Genomic DNA, 17,406 nt, shown 5'->3' with positions numbered 1-17,406 from the left:
CACCAGCTACAAATGCTAGTCTAAATGCATTATGGGAAACTGAGGAAAAATAAAACTACAAGAAACGCACATTACATTCCTGACCGGTCTTCCGAAGTAGATTGTTTATAAACACATATGAAAGAGTCTTACGCCATGGTGCTTCATTGTCTAATGATGATCGTTGGAAAAGACTATTAAAATGCTAAAATATACATCCCACCCATGTCAAAATTTATCAGGCAGCACCCTGGCCTAGAACACAAACATTTAAACATACCAGAATTATAAAGAGCATAATTGTCAAAAGAAGAAAATGACCATTCTAGCACTGTGGCTGCATTAAATACAGTATTTTATTCATTGTGTCGAACAGCACTTAAAAACTCAACTGTGCAAAGAGTAAATTGCGAATATGCTACAGACGTCAATATTCTCACAGTCATCTACCCAGCAGCGTAAACCTGGATCACTGCTGGCAAAATCGCGATCATCTCATTCATTGAGAATATCAGAACATCGGCGGAAAAATAAAAACAATTATCATGATAGTCTCTGAAAATACAATCAAGTGTCCAACACAACGCTAAAGAGTATTAGCACACGTTTGGGTTAATGTTGGACGCAATATATAAAACTAAAGCATCAAAATTAAAAGGCAAAAAGTGGGCTGGTAGAATTACTTCACAGCAGATTCTTGTGGTGACTTTCAGAAACTACAGAACATCATGTATTTACAAGGAACATTCCTAAATCATACAAGCCTCTTTTTTTTCTTTTAAAAAAAAAAGGTACAATCACAAGATTATTGTACATGCAGTTAAAACCACAGCATTTCTCCAGATGGATTATAAATTAAAGTTTAATCAAATTTGAATTTGTTGCTAAATGTTTAAAACTTCACTGGTATTTACATGCACAAAAGCAGAGTTTATAATTCTTCAAAATACTCAAAACATTCAATTGAGGCTTGATGCTTCCATAATCATCCATCATGAAAGGGTAGAGGTCTTTCCAGGGCTGGTCTGAAGCATCCAGTGCATGAACAGATACTAAAGCTTCATGTCAGACTTTCTTTCAAAGCATTCTCTGGGACAATTGAACAGGCACAACCATTAAGTACAGTGACCCACTGTGAGCAAAACTGCAATACAATTTAGTGATGAAGTCTTACTAACTTAAACAGCTGAAGCTCAAAAAGAAAAGCATACACAAAATTACAATTAACATCTCACAAACCGGTCAAATAATCCATTGCTTCATCTTCACTGCAAACTATCCCTCACTCCTTTTCAGGCTTTACAATGAGTAAATGAACAAACAAGTACCAATTTTTTCCTTCAGTAAGCCTTTAGCATTTGAATCACCTGGCTGACCTCACTCACAGAACATGCATTAGAAAGTTCTTGCCCAAATAAGCAATTTAGAAAAGTGAGAATTAATTAAAAATGTCTCCTGTTTAGGCATAATTCTGCTAGCTGCTGCCTTTCTACAGATTTGTAGTCACTGCTGTGAGAAATGAGTAGACCACAACATTAACACAAAAGGTTTACCTATGAAGTTGAAAGGCTGTAATATATACATTTATTAAAAAAAAGTCCTGTTTGTTTTCCATCAAGGAAAACATTGTATGTCCATGTCCTGACTGGGTTCTTGTTCCAAAGGACTGAAGGGTAAATCAGTCCTTCTCAGATTTAATGTCTTCTTTGAAATTTTCTCTACACCCCAGTCCAGCCCCAGTCCACTAGGGGGCAAAGGGCAGGGACCTTGGCCAGACATCACTGCCCTTTTGTCCACACTACTGTATGTCCTCTACGTAGTTGGCCGGGTACAGTCCAACTTGCCCATCCTTCAGCCGGCCCTTACACCAGCCCTGATCATCCTCCTCTCCAATTTTGGTAAATTCATCACCTTTTGAGAAGAGAAAGAAATAAAATAAGTAGGCATGGGGGGGAAAAAAAAAAAAAAAAAAAAAATTGGTAAATAGAACTTTCTTCAAGTTCTAATAAATTTGCTGACATTAACCCTGTTGAATGCATTTATAAGCTCCTCTTCCCTACCTGCTTTGAAACTGAGCTCATCCTGCTCCTGTCCTTCATAGTCGTACAGCGCACGAACTGGCACCGAGATTACTGGTGATGATGGCTCCTCTTCGAATGGGTTCCCATTACCATTTTCGTTGCCAGCGAAGGGATTCCCCGAATCATCATCTGACCAGTCCTCATTCTTCTCAATACTGCTGGCAGAGGAGGCAGCCAGTTAAACACCAGTCACAATGGGGACACAATGGGGAGCAATCAACGGGTTTCAAAGATGTTGATTGGATGCCTTGCATGCCAGGCACAAAAGTCGGGAACAAAGAGAGACATTAAGGGTGAGGCAGAAAGACAAAACACAGGATGTTACGTGTTCCAAACATCCTGAAATCAATATTTCATTATCTTTGTGTATGTTTTCATTGATTGACTTTTCAGTTAGTCAGATGCAGGTTCTGAACACATGTAACGCTGCAATGTTTCAGTTGTGATCTAGCTGGTTCATACATGTCTGTGAAAATTAAAATCTGCTTTCTTTGTTCCAGCTGCTGAAGGGGACCACTGACAAGGTAACATGGTAAAGACAACTGAACAGTTGGTAGCAGGCCAAAAATCCATGCACATTGCTCCTCCGCACACCAGCAGAGGGCAGGAGACTCACCAGTGCCTGGAACATCCAGACCCAAGAGGAAACACAGACCCCACAAATACATGACAACACACACAGGGGCAAGTTTTAGCGCAGTCAGACCTGTGCAGCCAGAACGTGCCGATACAATGAAAATGGTCCTCTTCCTGCTGTGTGTCAGATGGATTATGGGAAAAATAGTGTTTGCAGTGCAGCCCAAAACTGCTGTCCTACCTTAAAGTAAATATTTGCCTAGGTTTGGCATGGCCAGAAATTTAACACAAGCCAGTGATGTTTGGTCTAGTGAACAACCACAAATACTGAATTGTCACTGCTTATAGTGTGATTAACAGAATTTTCCACCAGTATGGCCGATCTAAAAATTTTACTGAAGAAATTAGTTGACAATTTCATTTGGTAAAAGAAAAAGGTGGTGTCAGCTCTGGCTTCTAGCTAATGTTAAAGCAATGCTGTCCCAGCAGCTCTTGTACATGCACCAGTGTCTAACTGGTGTTGGCACACCATGCGCAGAGGACCACTCAATGTGGAAAATGCATACTGGTCAGGGATAATATGCAATCAGAGGGGAGCAGGAGATGGCTTTGTTCTGTGTTAATGCCTTAACAACCATACAGTGATGACTGCAGTTTGCTCAAGACACGGCTTCCATTGGAACCAGAGAATGGGGTGCAGAAGGACGAGGGAAGTGAGAGTAACAAACGCAGGGAGGGAGGACAGTGAGCAGAGTGCCAAAGAGTAACAAGGGAAGGATTCCGTCACCAACGTTTTAGTTTTAACCTCCTCTTTAGAGACAGAGACAGGGCTGCTGCTGTGCTGCTTTGCAGGTACTTCTTCTTCATCATCATCATCCTCAAAAGGGTTAGAGCCCACCTGCTCTGTACTGTTGGATACAGTGAGGCTGATGATATGGAGACAGAGAGCATGGTGACACACCTTGAACTCAACCAAGATGGGGAACAGTATACTGTGACAACTCAGCTCAGGATCATTATGGTTTCTTGCTTGTCTACCCATCAGAACACTTTACATTTATATTTATTCCTTTAGCTGATCCTTTTCTCCAAAGCAGACTTAGTGTTAAGGTTACAATTATTTACCCCTGTATACAGCTGGGTAATCTTACTGGAGCAATTTAGGGTAAGTATCTTGCTCAAGGATACTACAGCAGAAGGTGGGGATCAAACTTGCAACCTTTGGATTCAAAGACAGTAGTGCTAACCACTACGCTACCAGCTATCCCATTTTAATTCTGTAAATTCACTACAGTATCCTTAATATATTTTCTGAGAAGAGGAACAATGCAGCTCACATTTATAGTATGATATACCTGTCATTTTTATGCAGTATGATTCAGAGTGGACATATATGATTTATCAATCCAACAAAACACAGCACTGAAACGCAGATTAAACAGTAAATTCTACCATTTCCAACAACAGACTTAAAACATCAGAGGACAGCTGTAAAGATATAAATCCTGTATGGGGAACAGAACATTGGACTGAAGCTTACGCAACTTGATGACGTGAAGTTCTGAAGAATGCAAACAAAAGTTGGTGGAGAACTGGATTCACAACATGCTCAAAATGTAACATTAACTCCTTCCCTTCTAAGCTAAACTTGTTCTTTACATTAGTTACAGGTAAGGCAGACATTAGGTGTCCACAGAGTTAAAATTTGCCCCTCCCCTACAAGACTGACTGTGGAATGCCTCTCTCGAGGATGCTGCCTAGGCATGTATAAGCTCCTCAGGCTTCTGCCTTGTCTCAAGCTGGCTCCTTCCAGGCCGCCCCCATTAAAGTGAGCATTTGCTGTAGCCACAGCTTTGATGTTTCTAAAAGAAAAGAGAAACCTGGCTTTCCAATGTGCTTTTGCCAGAGTCTACTTTATTTGGAGGAGGTGGTGGTCTAATCATGGTTCTAGAAGCTGGGAGACACATTCATCAGGGGCGTGTGGTTCACCTGCCCACCAGCACAAGTGACCTACTGTTGTGACTCTATATAGAGGCTGAGGAGGTGTGAGCAGGGTAGTCAATGTCCTTGAGGACACAGGTGCAGTTACCTGCTGCTCTTGGCCACTGGCTCACTAGCCTGACTGATGCTGGTCAGGGTTACTCCGTCACCTGGCTTCTTCTTTTCTCTTCTGCTGAGGGTCCGGTTCAAATCTATAGACCATTCCTGATACAAGCACATACACAAAACACACACTTAAGTGTAAACAGATAACATGTTTTAAAGCTCTCTCACACAGTAGTCAATGCAGAGTAAATGCTGATGCCAGGAAGCAGAGAAGTTGCACTGAATATTCACTGTCCCAAGAAACATATTCGTAAGAAGCTGGCATGTATCAGTGGGTGTGAGACACTGAGTGTGTAATCATATTGCATATCTCAAATTCAAGAGCTGGAATGCAACTGTTTATAATAGATGACAGCAGTGGGCTCAGGACTGGAAACTAAGGTTACACTGATTCTGCCAGAGTTTGTCTCAAGGAGAAAATGTGCTGTTATCTGCACACTTTCTACACAGATGTGCATTTCTATGCACCTCGGCTGTTTGCATGTTAATATTTTCTGTGACACGTTCCATGGCTGCACAGAAATCTATGTGAATTAAGGGGATAAAAATTATTCACAGCTATAGAAGAGCCAGCCACATTCAGCTCTAAAAATGTTATCAGTTCAACAATATTGCCTCAGCACACAATGCAAAATCACACCAATCCTCACCTGAGCCAAAGCTACATTTGAGTAGGAAGATCAACAACCTTAAGCACTGCATACTCTTCAGAACTGTCTACAGAACAATATCAGTGAAAATCCTAATAATTATACACAAAAAGCAGAGTCAACTTCTGTAATATGAGCTGAGTGCATAACACAGATACGCTCATGCAGACCAACTCTGAACGGCATGCGCAAACATGTCTGCGCCACTGAGGCCGAAGTGGGAAACACCCGTATGACATCTCATCACAGAATGGTGTTGGAGGGGTCTCTACAAGCAAGATCTGCTGCACAGGGTTTGAAGAAAAAGAAAATATACTGTACTAATATGCTTTAGAACTTTACTTGTTTTGTAACAAAAGCTTCCCCTCAAATTTAGCTTTCAAATAACCAAGATTTGTTGGCTGATGAGGCTTCCCAGGGTACCTGGACACCATATCTCCCCCACCAGGCTCGCCTGCTTACAATACAAACTACAGGTTAAACGGAGTGGAGCACCTGCCAGTCAGCCTGACTGACAAGTAAGTGGGCTTTTGTTACTGCACAAAGTTCACACTGAACATGACTCCACAGATGAATGGATCACATGGGTGTTTTCCAATTCTATTTAACATTTGAAAAGAAAAGACCCAGGAATAAGCCAATGGCCATCAAGTAAACTAGGGGAATCCTCCATGCAGAACTCACTATAAGTGACTTTCGCATACGGGATCGAGGACTGGACCGGTCCACATTCTAATAAGTGGTTCAGAAAGTGATGAGGGGGATTAGTTGGGAGTGGAAAAGAAAGATCTCAGAATCTCTACCAAAAGGTCCTAAACAGCTACACCCTTTAGAGAAAACAGTAGAAAGAGCTAGGGGATCAAATATACCAGAGTACAAGATGGGGTATATTTCAACAGCAATGGAAATTAGGCAATATCACATCTGAAGTGGCATTTCATTATGAAGATATTAAAGTACTTCAAGTTAATGCATATGGATTTTGATAAACAGAAACTCCTACATACTAAGCACCACAAAACTCAAAACCTACCAGGGACCATTATCGCTCTCCCTCTGACATATTGTAGATGAACCTGGGGTCTGAAAAGTACCTCAAACTGGGGCCAGTTCATAGGCATCCCCGGGCCATGGTTAGACCGGAACCACTTCAGGTCCTCTTGGGCATCCGCAGCTTCGATCGTGTCTGCTAATGTGTGGTATACAGACTGAAACCTGACAAAAGTTTCAGTTAGATCACATCAGGTGAATCAGGTGGAATCAGTGGCCAAGCATAAATATTTAGTAATATAACAAATCCTGCCATGGAAATGAGACATTCTTTGAAACTTTGATGATGAAAAAGAGGGATGTGATCATGCAAAAGAGAGCACAGGAAAGTCAGAGTGCTGGGTGAGAAGAGGGATAGAGAGAAATAAATAACGGTGGTCAAGTTGCTTACTTGTGGCTGGTGGATAGATCCAGGTGACTCTTCACCTCCAGCAGCACCTCTCTGAAGAAACGGATCCTTTTGTCCTCAAACTGCTGCCACTGTTCGAACACCTGCTCCATGTTTTCCATATACTGTGGTGTGCACTTGTCCAACTCCTCCAGCGCCTTCTCATAACGCTCTTTTGTCTGAGGATTATAGGGACGGGTTATGCAGGGCTACAAATGCGCACGCACGTACGAATGCACGCACAGAAGCACACTGACCTTCTGCATTTCCTGTTGGCACCTTTCTACCTTTTCCTGTAGCTTCTTCTGTACCTCTGGGTTGGCATTGTTCTCCAGCTTGTTGCTGTTCTCCCTGCTTGTGGCCAGCTTCTCCTCCTTACAGGCTGAGTGGTAGGCCTTCTTCATCACCTCTACCTGCAGGAACAACAAAAAGGTCTCCTTCTTAAACAGAGCACTTCACAAACGGACGCAGATACACAATCACTTTTATGTGAAGCCACACTGCCAGTGAAACCACTATCTGCCTGCTTTCCTGATCAGCCTGTCTGAGGTCAAAGGAAGGCCATAGAAGCAAGCTGTTCCCTTATCAGTTGCACATAGTGCTACAGGGCTTGGTTACACAAAGCACTTTTTAAAAATGTCCCCCTTAATTTTAACATTAAGGATCTCTTGAGTAAGCAAAAGCACCTTTATGTATTTCCTTAATGGTATCATGTAATTCTAACTACTTCCTGTAAGTACATAATTTTAAAACAAAAATTCATTAACCATCTTCAAGGCAAATATTTAGCACATGATTGAAAGGAAATCAGTAGCCACCTTAAACCTCATCATTTCCCTTAGCAAAGGAAAACACTTAAGGTGCTTAGAACAGTATTTTGATTTGATTTCCTTAGACAAGGCAAAGCTGTCTTAAGCAAATCTTTATGCAGTCAGGCACTGGACCTCGGTCACAAAGGCCAAACACGGGTGCGCCGTGAGCCAGTCAGCCTGCCTCATAAGGGACTCCGTCAAAAATATCTACCTACTAGTGCAGTGAGATTCAAAGTCTCACAACCAGATTAGGCCTGGGAGTTATAGTAGTTCATCAAGGAAGTGCCAAGCTTCACAGGAAGGGGTAAAATAAAATACTGTAACGTCCTACAGCATAGCAAACAGCCTTATACACCTTGTGGAGAACTGGTGAAGCCACAGTACACCTAACTCAGCAAATAAAGCCACTGCAGTAAAACTGGTAAGACTTGTTTACAATTTGATTAAAGTTACCTGCATAACACAAAGGACTATTCTTGCTACTAGCCTGCCACAGATGTCAAACACAAATAAGGATCGTGCAAAGAACCACTGAGACCATGACATTGGCTGCAGGTTTTTCCAGACTCGATGGGAAAAAACATCAGGTTACAGTTAAAATAACATCAAAATCCATGGAAGAGATTTTTCCTGAACAAGACCTTCAGGATAACAGCAAATCAACTGATTGGTGACCTGCTCTGCAGCAGTGTAAACCCACAAAGGATCCCATTATGTGATTTATATCAAGTTAGCTATGCCACAAGCTTGCAGCACAGCAGGACACTGAGGGCAATGTTAAAGCAAAATACACAAAGTCTTTGGTGCACCAAGAGTGACTATGAATTTTTTTCCTGCATATAGCCAAAGAGTGATCTATTATTTTCTGTCAGGGTGTTTGGGTACTTCCAAAACACACATGAGAACCATCCTTTGCTTGGTGTGGCCATGTGGATGTGGCTATTCTTTCGGTAGGCTGTCAACTTCAACCACACAAAGTAACCGAATGCACCATATGCTACTGTATAGTCAGTATAATTTTAGGAGTGCAGGTGTTGGGTTTATTCCAGTTGTAAACCACAAAGCAGAAAAATATGAGTGCAGATGACAATGTAGTGCAGTTTAAATAGTGTAAAATGAGTTTTGGGTATTATGAAGCTTTTATTATATGCAGGTCTGTGAGTGGTACAATACCTCTTTGAGTTTCTTTGCCCAGGGTTTCTGGGCCTTGCGAAAACTATCCTCAGCCTCCTTTGTTTCCTTGAAGCCCCCAATCATTTGCTTGTGGTAGAACTCCTTCTGCCAGTTCTTGATCTTCTCAAAGTCTTCACTCATCAGCACTGTCTTGACTTCCATGTGTAGGTCACTGACTTTCTCTGCTTCTGTCATCAGGGCAGTCCAGGCACGCTCCAGAGTCCCATACTGTGGACCTGCAGGCAACATGGGTTAAAGACAAAGACAAAAAACACTGCACTGCTCCAAACAGACAAAATCAATGAGCAGCTCAAACCAGAGTACAGCCTGCTCTTGTTTCTGAAAAGGCACAAAGACAAACTGGCAGGTCTGTGTCTACTGAAAGATGAGTTTCACCTTTCTCTACAAGCTGCCTCCAGCGCTTGGCCCACTCGGTGAGCTGCAGGGCATAGGCCTTCTCAATGCGTGCACGTTCATGGATACAGTTCATCAGGTCATTGCACAGGCGGTTCCCATCATCCACACGCTTCACTGTGCGCTTATAGTTCCCCACCTGTCAAGAGCGGAAGAAAATTCTGTGAAGCCCCAGAGAAGGGGGATTGGGGGTCGGGGGCAATGAGCAAGTGAAATTCTACAGAGCACATTCCACAAAGGCTGTGTTAGAGCCCCTTAAAATTTGATTTGTATTGATTCCGTATCAAGTGCATCTGTCCACAGTGGCTCCAAAACTCAGTCCAGTGCCTCTGATGCCTTCCAAGAAAACTGTCATCTTAACACACTGCAGGGATACAGGAGGGACAGGGCACTCAAGGGGGAAAGAACCTATGAGTCCTGGCAACACATGGTGCAGCCTTGGGTCCATATGCCCTGATGTGCTATATGAAATCTTGAAAGGGTAGTGCATTCATACTATAATCAGCATGCACAAATTTTAACTCTGAAGCAAAGGCACTTTATTGACATAAGAATCACAAGAATTGCTATTATAAACATATGAGTAGTACCTTTTCAGATTTAAAAATACTAAATTTAGACTCATGATCTTTGTCTCGTTAGCAGGCACACCGCACTATTTCTGATACAGACATGGTTCTGGTTTGTTTTGCTGAAACAAATAATTAGATAAAATTATTACAGTAAATTAGCTACATATTGCCAGCATTCCCTGTTTAAAATGGCCTAGAGGGGTAAACTGTCTCCCTTTGGGGATCTGATGCTTGTGGGGCAGGAAAAAGAAAACTGCGGGAAGATTTTTGCTATAAATGTCTGTTACCACAATCATAGCGCTATTGATTTAAAGATCGAAACACTCAAAGAATGAAAAACTCCAGGAGAAGCAGTGGCTGACACTGTGGAAAGTCACACAAGACCACAACCAGTCTAACAGAGATTAAAAAAGGACACATCTTGACAATGGCAGCTGTGCAGTGCTCTGCAGCCAACATTTCAGGAGAAGGGCCCCCCCTTTTATGAAGAACAGGTTGCAGTTCACAGCAGTGATCCAACTCCATGATGAATGGTGACTGCAGCCCTGTCTCTGTGTGTCAATCTCTTTACACAGAATGTGTTCCAGCAGGGATGCTAACCAGTTGTGCAAAGCCATGCAATGTTTGTGTGCCAGTGTGAGATTGACCTTACCTCCCAGAAACTGTCACTGGAGACATCAATCATGGAGTCATCATAAGTGCCCGACATGGCTGTTTCAGGAGCTGCAACAGTTCACATAGATGCACACAAAAATGTGTCAAAAGTATTGTTTTTAGTCATAGAGATATGAGAACTGGGTTAATGGGTTAAAGCGACTTTAGTTTTGAGAAGTAGTTAATCTAGAATATCCACCACCTCTTCCATCTCTTGGCATTTCAGACACACAAATCTGAGAAGCCACTCATTCATATGCACATACAAAGATCTGCCAACAGTTCCAACTGAAGAAAACGTCAAGACACCTAAGCAGTTTTCCGAGAAAGAGCTTGCTGCTGCCAAAACTGGTGGCCTGCAATGTAGCATCACAGGAATGAATAAGATATGCTCATTCGGGTGTTTGGTTGCTCACCTTTGAGATTTATTTCAGTACCCCCATTTACAGGATTCCTTTACAGACCTCAGTCCACCAGTTGTAAATTGCACAGGACAGGATAAAGGAAGAGGAAGCAGACTCAACTCTGGTTTTCATTGCATAACCAACTCAATCCCAAACCACTGCCAAAGTAACCACGTCCAATTACACTGTCAGGATGAGCTGCACTTCAACCTACTGCTCCTTGAATTACATAGTTCCTTATTAAATTGAGAGACACCAAGCCACTGCTCTTGATCAAAAAACAGAACGAAAACCTGTTGCTGGATACACACACAGAACTCAGTGACACCTGCCACTCTGACATTAAAAACTAAGTGACAATCTTTGTCTGGGTCAATGAATGGCAACCGATACACCAAGGCCTAACTCAATGACTCAGAATCAAGTGAAATACTGTCTTTCTGGCTGTTCTGTTATAGACCTAGGCAGCCTTGAAAAGATGTCAAGTCCTGTACTAGGCATTCACTGCCTTTGGCATGATGCACTGTAACGGCCAGAATTACTTCTTAAGTAGACATGAGAATGTAACTTACAGGCTGCCCTTCAGGCTCTCATCTTTTTTAATCAATCTAATTATAAATCTGGAGTAAATGAAAGACTAAAAGCCACCTTTTACCTTAGGCCCAGATACTGAGGAATATCCAAAATCCATAATGGCAATATTACACCCAGAACTGAAACACTTGTGACCGCATACTGCTCCCTTACCTACAACTTCTGTAGTACTGCTGAAGGAGTCAGAGGGTGTAGCTCACTACAGCCACATGGCCAATCAAAGGTGCCTTCTTATTCTTTGACAGTCCAAATGTGTCCTACTGTTCAGGCTTATTTGACTTAGCTGACGCAACTTCAACAATGTGCAGCCATCCCTGACTTAAGAGCATATGGCAATGATGTGTCATTGTAATAGTAATATCAACAAAACCCCAGCCACCAATGTTAAGCATGGTGATAGCACTATACTATAAATAAACTTATGCACAGATGTTCATAAAAGTGTGTGGTTTTTAAAATAAAAACACTCTAATCAGGAATGTTGCCTGCAAAACTGTCCTTCAATGATGTGGAGCATTTGCTATATTATCCCCCTAGCAAGCAAAAATTTCTAAAGGAAACCAACTGCAATGCTCACAACTTCATGAAGTATAATGCTTATAAAACTGAAATACCCCTCATCATCAGAAACCTCCACCATCTTGATCCCTGACCCCAAGGAAGGCCCTCCCTCTAGTCATTCTGACTGCCCTTCCTTGCCCGACCCTGTCAGGCTTCAGCATTTTGCAGCGTAGCATGTTCTTTCCAGGGGAAGCGATGAACATTCCTGCCATTCTTCTAGGGAGGGTGGCCTCCGCACAGGGCTGTTTAATGCGGCTTTTCCCCTCTGTGTGACCACAAAGACCCACAGCAGGAACCTGATCGTATTTTCCATGCTCCCAAAGGTGGATTTCAGCCACAGATAAACAAAATAATATTGTGCCTAACAATTGGGGGAGGAATGAGTGACAACCAAGAAACAGGCAGAGGGGGTGCTGAATGAGTTCTCTCTGGCCAGGCTCCAACACTGACCACAGCAAGGAAAGGGAGGCAGGCTGAACCTTCCTTATGAACACACACCACTAGTGTTCTTTACTTACATGCAACAAACAACTGCCAGTCAGACAGATGGCCTAAAGCATTGTCCAGAAGCCCAGTCAAGGTCTCTAAAGATAAGATAAGAAACAATTACAATAAGAGGGAAAAAATGACAATAACTGCCATCTAAAACAGGGTGTTTAAGAGCTACCACACTATCAGGATTCAGTGGCAAGTCCAAACTGCAACAGAAATAACTTAGATCTGCACTATGTGAGAGACAACTGATACTGCACATCCAGACCTGGATTAATGTATTAATAGTTGATTATGCATAGGCCATGTACACATTTCAGTATTACACAAGTCTCCAGACATCCCTTTTTTGTGCAAGTAGCTTATATGCTGTTAATAAACACTGGTACCTGACACTGTCTCTTATCTTTCTCAAACGCTTTTTTGGATGTTCTTCAAAAGTAGAGCTTTAATTTTATGCTGCACTGCCACCCTGGAAACAGAGAAAGACAGAAGAGCTGACTGACAGGGATCAAGATCACCATGTGCTAAATATGGGTGCCACCAGCAACTAGTGGACAAACATTTTACACCTAGACCAGTCTTATACAGCAGCACCCTCTCCACCCCCATTAGACAGCAGGACACATTTCCATAAGTGCTGCCAAAGCACACAGGACCAAACACACACACAAGGTTCCCTATTCTGTTATTAGTCAGAAGTCACACCTGGGACACACCCGTGCACACAGAAACACAGGCAGAGGTCATTTCAGGGTCTGATGCAATCATTCCAAGGCACCAGGTAAAGGAATGTTGGTGGTGTTGTTTTATCTCATAGCTGAGTTTCCAAGAATCAAAAAGATCATGAGATTTTGTGGTGAATTATTATCTTATTCAGTTTGCTGTCAAACTTGAGAAAGCTCTCGTGCTCATGACAGAGGCTCTGTTGTTCCTCTGTTGCCCTGAAAGCGGTTATTTTGCCCTCTTTGCCTCACACTGCCCCAGCCCTGTGTTGGAAAGACAAACAGCAACACTGCCAGCTTGGATCCAAGTCCTCCCCTTACATTTCTGTAGCAAATACAAAGTCATTACTTGTCCTGCATCTGAACCAGACCCTGGGAAAGAGATGCTGCAAAGGAGCATGAAAAATGTTTGTGAAACGTTACAACATACAGGAAAGACTAACTCTTCAAAATAATAAGAATTGGGGAAGAGACTCACTGGATCACTTTGCGAGCACAAAAAGCAGAGCTGGGTGCATCTTGCAATTTATGTATTACATGTGATGTTAGGACGGCTCTGTTCAATTCCCTTCTCAGTTATAACTTGTCACAATTGGTCCGTATGACCTTATAAATGTGTCCTGGGAAACACCCAGGACAGACATTGGACCTAAAGGCTTAAAGATCAGCCACAGTCACCCCCTCAAATGCCAGAATAAACCCTCACACCTGCTTCTAGCTGTACATCCATCCCAATGCAGTGCTAGCAGTCTGCTGCCTAAAAGAGAAGTAGGGCCAGTTGTTTACTTGACTAACTTGGTAGCCATGGGAACATAAAGGCAACAATGTTGGTATCAGTGTACTGCAATTCATCGAGCCTTCCTATGCGATTAAGTCACTCTTAACCTCTGGAATGTCTCCATTACGACTCATAAGTTTCTGAAACTTCTGGAAATTAATGACAAAGATAAGAGGCAGACCTAATCATTCATAACAGAATTCAGCAAAGCTTTATACGCACATGGCTACAACTTCTACAGCTACGCAACACTATTTAACTCAACCTTCTTCCTGCAGACAGTAAAGAAGTACGCATGTGTCTGTCTATGAACATTATAGAGAAGTCTGCCAGAGAATATAGAGTTGTAGTGCCACACAGGTACGGTGCCTCAAACACCTTTTTCGGAAAAGAACGGTCCATTTACAACAACGTTAAAGCATCAGTTTCTTTCCGAGGTCTGATACCTCATCAGCAGTGTTACACAGTTTCCACATGTCAGTCCAACTGGCAGGGATTTATTCATACAAAAACCTTGATGATCAGGAGACATCTTTCAGGGATGTACACTGTATTGCGTACCCATACGTCTGCACAATTGCCACTTAATGTTTCCTTTATAAATACCCAGCACCTACTCTATTTGACTGAAAATGTGACCAAGCCTCTCAGGTTTCCAAGGGCTGCCATTTTCTCATGTTCCTAGTGCCTGAGGACACAACTACCAATATCATCAGCTCACAAAGCACAACAGAAAGACAGAAGCTCTAACCACTGCAGCAGTATAGGTGTAGCAGACAGCTTTTCCACCTACTTGGAGCCTGAAGGGTGGAGCTCCTGAGGGAATACATGACCTGGTGCCCACGACTTGAACCCCACATATCCCAGCTCTACTTCTGAGACAACAGATATCAGATACAAACCACCCTCTATGTGAAACACATGGGAATCACTTCCTATGGTGAACTGCTAATGGTCCTCTGCTCCCCATCACAAGAAAAGAGATTATGGATGCTTCTGTTTAAACAGGCAGTCAAAAAAAAAAAAAAAAAAAAAAAAATGATGTTAGGGTCTGCAGTTTTTCAAGCTGCCTTTCAATATTTTAGTTTCTTTTTGCAGTATTCCCCTAACCCCAGTGTTCTCTAAGTTTCTATGGGACTACCTGATATCCATCCCTAATGATGACCGGAGAGCATGTCATTTCAGCAAGAGCACAGAGCAAAGCGGTTAGATCAAAGCCACCTTTCCCAGGCCAAACAGTTTCTGTTGCCATAACAATAAGAACTTGTGAATCACCTGCTACAGCAGCTCCATTAGTGCCTGGCAGCTGTGTCCTTTCTCTGCCACCAGTTCACTGAAGCTATTCAGGTTAACTACCCTTCTCAAAGGAACAACTGAAGTCTTACTCTGACACTTAAAATGGCAAGCTTCTGCTTCATAAGCAGTAGGCCTATTTCCACAACCACTAAGATACAAATCAAGAATACAGGATCATAACCCTTCAGAACAATGCTGTTTTTACTCTTAAAATCTCTAAGCAGCAAAATGTGCACTTCTATGCGTGGGGGTGATAAATTCTTGCAAGGAGGGGGGAAATGAAATATTATATCTCTCACATACTATAGTCCTTCAAACTGTTTCCTGTGTTTGCACTACTCTTTTAACGTGCAAATGGATGGCGACTTTCATAGCAACGAACAAAAACAGGAACTGCTACCATTTGTCATATAATAAGGCAGAAGCAGGTAGAAGCGAGAAAGCTCAAGCATGGTGCTGGACCAGAGTGCAGTGCACTCAGCAATGCAGTGGACAGACCCAGTTCCGGTGGACAACCACGTGAGAGGTCCTCTTCACCACAAATTTAGTGAGGGGAATGGAAACGAAAAAAAGGGAACATGCAGTGCAAAAACTCAAAGGTCTGCAGTCATCATGGAGCAAAGTCAAGAAAGGGGACAAATGAGAACGTCACTATGGAGAAGATAATACAGATAATGACACATGGTCGAGAAAGCTAATGTAGACCAGCCAGTGGAATAAGACATCGTTAACAGTATTTAAAGGTGACCAGCAGCGCTGTCATAGCCACAGATGACACACTGAAATGACACTTCGAAGAAGCTCTGTCCCCTAGCCACACCCGACCCCTCAGACTCAGAGTAATTCCGTGCAAGAGTTTACTTCACAAAACTATGTATGTGGGGTCTTCGCTCACTTACCAGAAAGCAAGACTAAGTAAGTTTATGACAATAAAGGCAGATCGACGGCTTAGTCTGCCGACACCCACAAGCACTGATTGTCTGGGACAAAGCTGAACTTTTCATCAAAAAACCCGTTTCCTACACGAGCTCGAGCTCCGTTCGCGAAGAGTAACTAGAACTTCCGGCGCCGCCGATATAAGAAAAAAATAAACAGGAACGTTTTCGCAGGGACATTTGTGGCGAATGGCACTTCGTTTGGCGATGGGAGCTGTCTGTCCCCACTCTCATTACTACTGACATCACACGTTGAACACTAGACTCGAGCGAGGCCAGGCAAGCTGCCCCCGGGGCAGTTAAGTACTAAGTAACTAAGTTAGTTAGAGACACTCAGACAGATTCGAAACTATGACAGCGGCTGGAGAGTAACGAACCGCACCGCTCACTCACCTCGGTGCTGGAAACCAACGCGACAAGGACCCGACAGGACGTGGAAGTCGGTAAATCAGGAAATTTGTAAATTAGGAGCTTCCGCGAAACTCCCCTTTTTCTCTCCGTCTTCTCCCTCCCTGTGGGCAGCTCCTCGCGGACTCAAAAGCGCGAGCGGCGCGCCTCTCTGACGTCACGCCCCGAACCCGAGCTCGAGCTCGAGCTCAAGCTCGCCTGAGGAGGGCGGGAAGTTCGTTGTGCAACGGGCTGCAGCGGCGCGCGGACTTTACACACTCCGCTGATTCAGTGTTCGTTTGAGAAAAATTGAGAAACACCTCCTTTAACCTGTGATTAAAAAAAAAAAAAAACACAATTGTTAACAGTTACTAACCGACATCTAAAACAACTGCACATGATATAATATTATTGCTGGTGACCTGCGCCACAGTAAGTAGTGCTTTTCTACATTTTAACCATTTTTGATTTGTGCCAAGAAGAAACCAACTTGGAAAGCGCAAAATTACCCAGACAGCAAAGTCAGAACTTTTAACCTACTCATTAATTTCTTCACTTTCTCAGTAACATGTTACTATGTGTCCCTTCCGCGCTCCTCCTCGCGCCGCCACAGTTTGCAGTGAAAGCGGTGATGGAAAGGCCAGTCTCGTTTCCCTTTTACTACGCTGTCACCGCGTCCTCGAGCTGCTCTCGTGACCGCGCACGCCCCAGAGGCTGCGGCGTGCGGAGATTACAAAAAAAAAAAAAAAAAACCCCTCGCGAAAAATAGATAACGGTCC

The 17,406-nt window shown here is 43.0% G+C and overlaps 1 protein-coding gene across 4 annotated transcripts; it reads right to left on the bottom strand.

Annotated features, from left to right (window-relative positions):
• Positions 1-317: 317 nt before the first annotated feature.
• Positions 318-16,795, bottom strand: pacsin2 (protein kinase C and casein kinase substrate in neurons 2). Of its 4 annotated transcripts, none has more exons than XM_018747442.2 (11): positions 16,634-16,795; positions 10,454-10,524; positions 9,212-9,368; positions 8,816-9,051; positions 7,088-7,243; positions 6,834-7,009; positions 6,487-6,607; positions 4,726-4,841; positions 3,428-3,562; positions 2,040-2,215; positions 318-1,890 (listed from the first exon to the last, which is right to left on the bottom strand). In XM_018747442.2, the coding sequence occupies exons 2-11, from the start codon at positions 10,508-10,510 to the stop codon at positions 1,778-1,780; spliced, it is 1,443 nt and encodes a 480-aa protein (XP_018602958.1). In that variant the 5' UTR covers positions 10,511-10,524; positions 16,634-16,795; the 3' UTR covers positions 318-1,777. The 4 variants fall into 4 exon arrangements, with proteins under 4 accessions (XP_018602958.1, XP_018602959.1, XP_018602960.1 ...); XM_018747443.1 differs by lacking the exon at positions 16,634-16,795 and adding an exon at positions 12,533-12,642; XM_018747444.2 differs by lacking the exon at positions 3,428-3,562 and having other exon boundaries at positions 2,040-2,218; positions 16,634-16,794.
• Between the last annotated feature and the right edge of the window lie 611 nt (positions 16,796-17,406).

Source organism: Scleropages formosus, chromosome 2 (assembly GCF_900964775.1).
Source record: "Scleropages formosus chromosome 2, fSclFor1.1, whole genome shotgun sequence".
NCBI classification, from domain to species: domain Eukaryota; kingdom Metazoa; phylum Chordata; class Actinopteri; order Osteoglossiformes; family Osteoglossidae; genus Scleropages; species Scleropages formosus.
Note: the sequence above shows the minus strand (reverse complement) of the source record. Positions and strands in the feature narration are given on the sequence as shown.

Coding starts and splice junctions, on each gene's coding strand:
- pacsin2 (XM_018747442.2), bottom strand. CDS start 10,510: ATGTCGGGCACTTATGATGACTCCATGATTGATGTCTCCAGTGACAGT. Junction 9,052..9,211: donor GAGGCAGCTTGTAGAGAAAG/GTGAAACTCATC, acceptor TGTTGCCTGCAG/GTCCACAGTATGGGACTCTG. Junction 6,608..6,833: donor GATCTATCCACCAGCCACAA/GTAAGCAACTTG, acceptor AACTTTTGTCAG/GTTTCAGTCTGTATACCACA.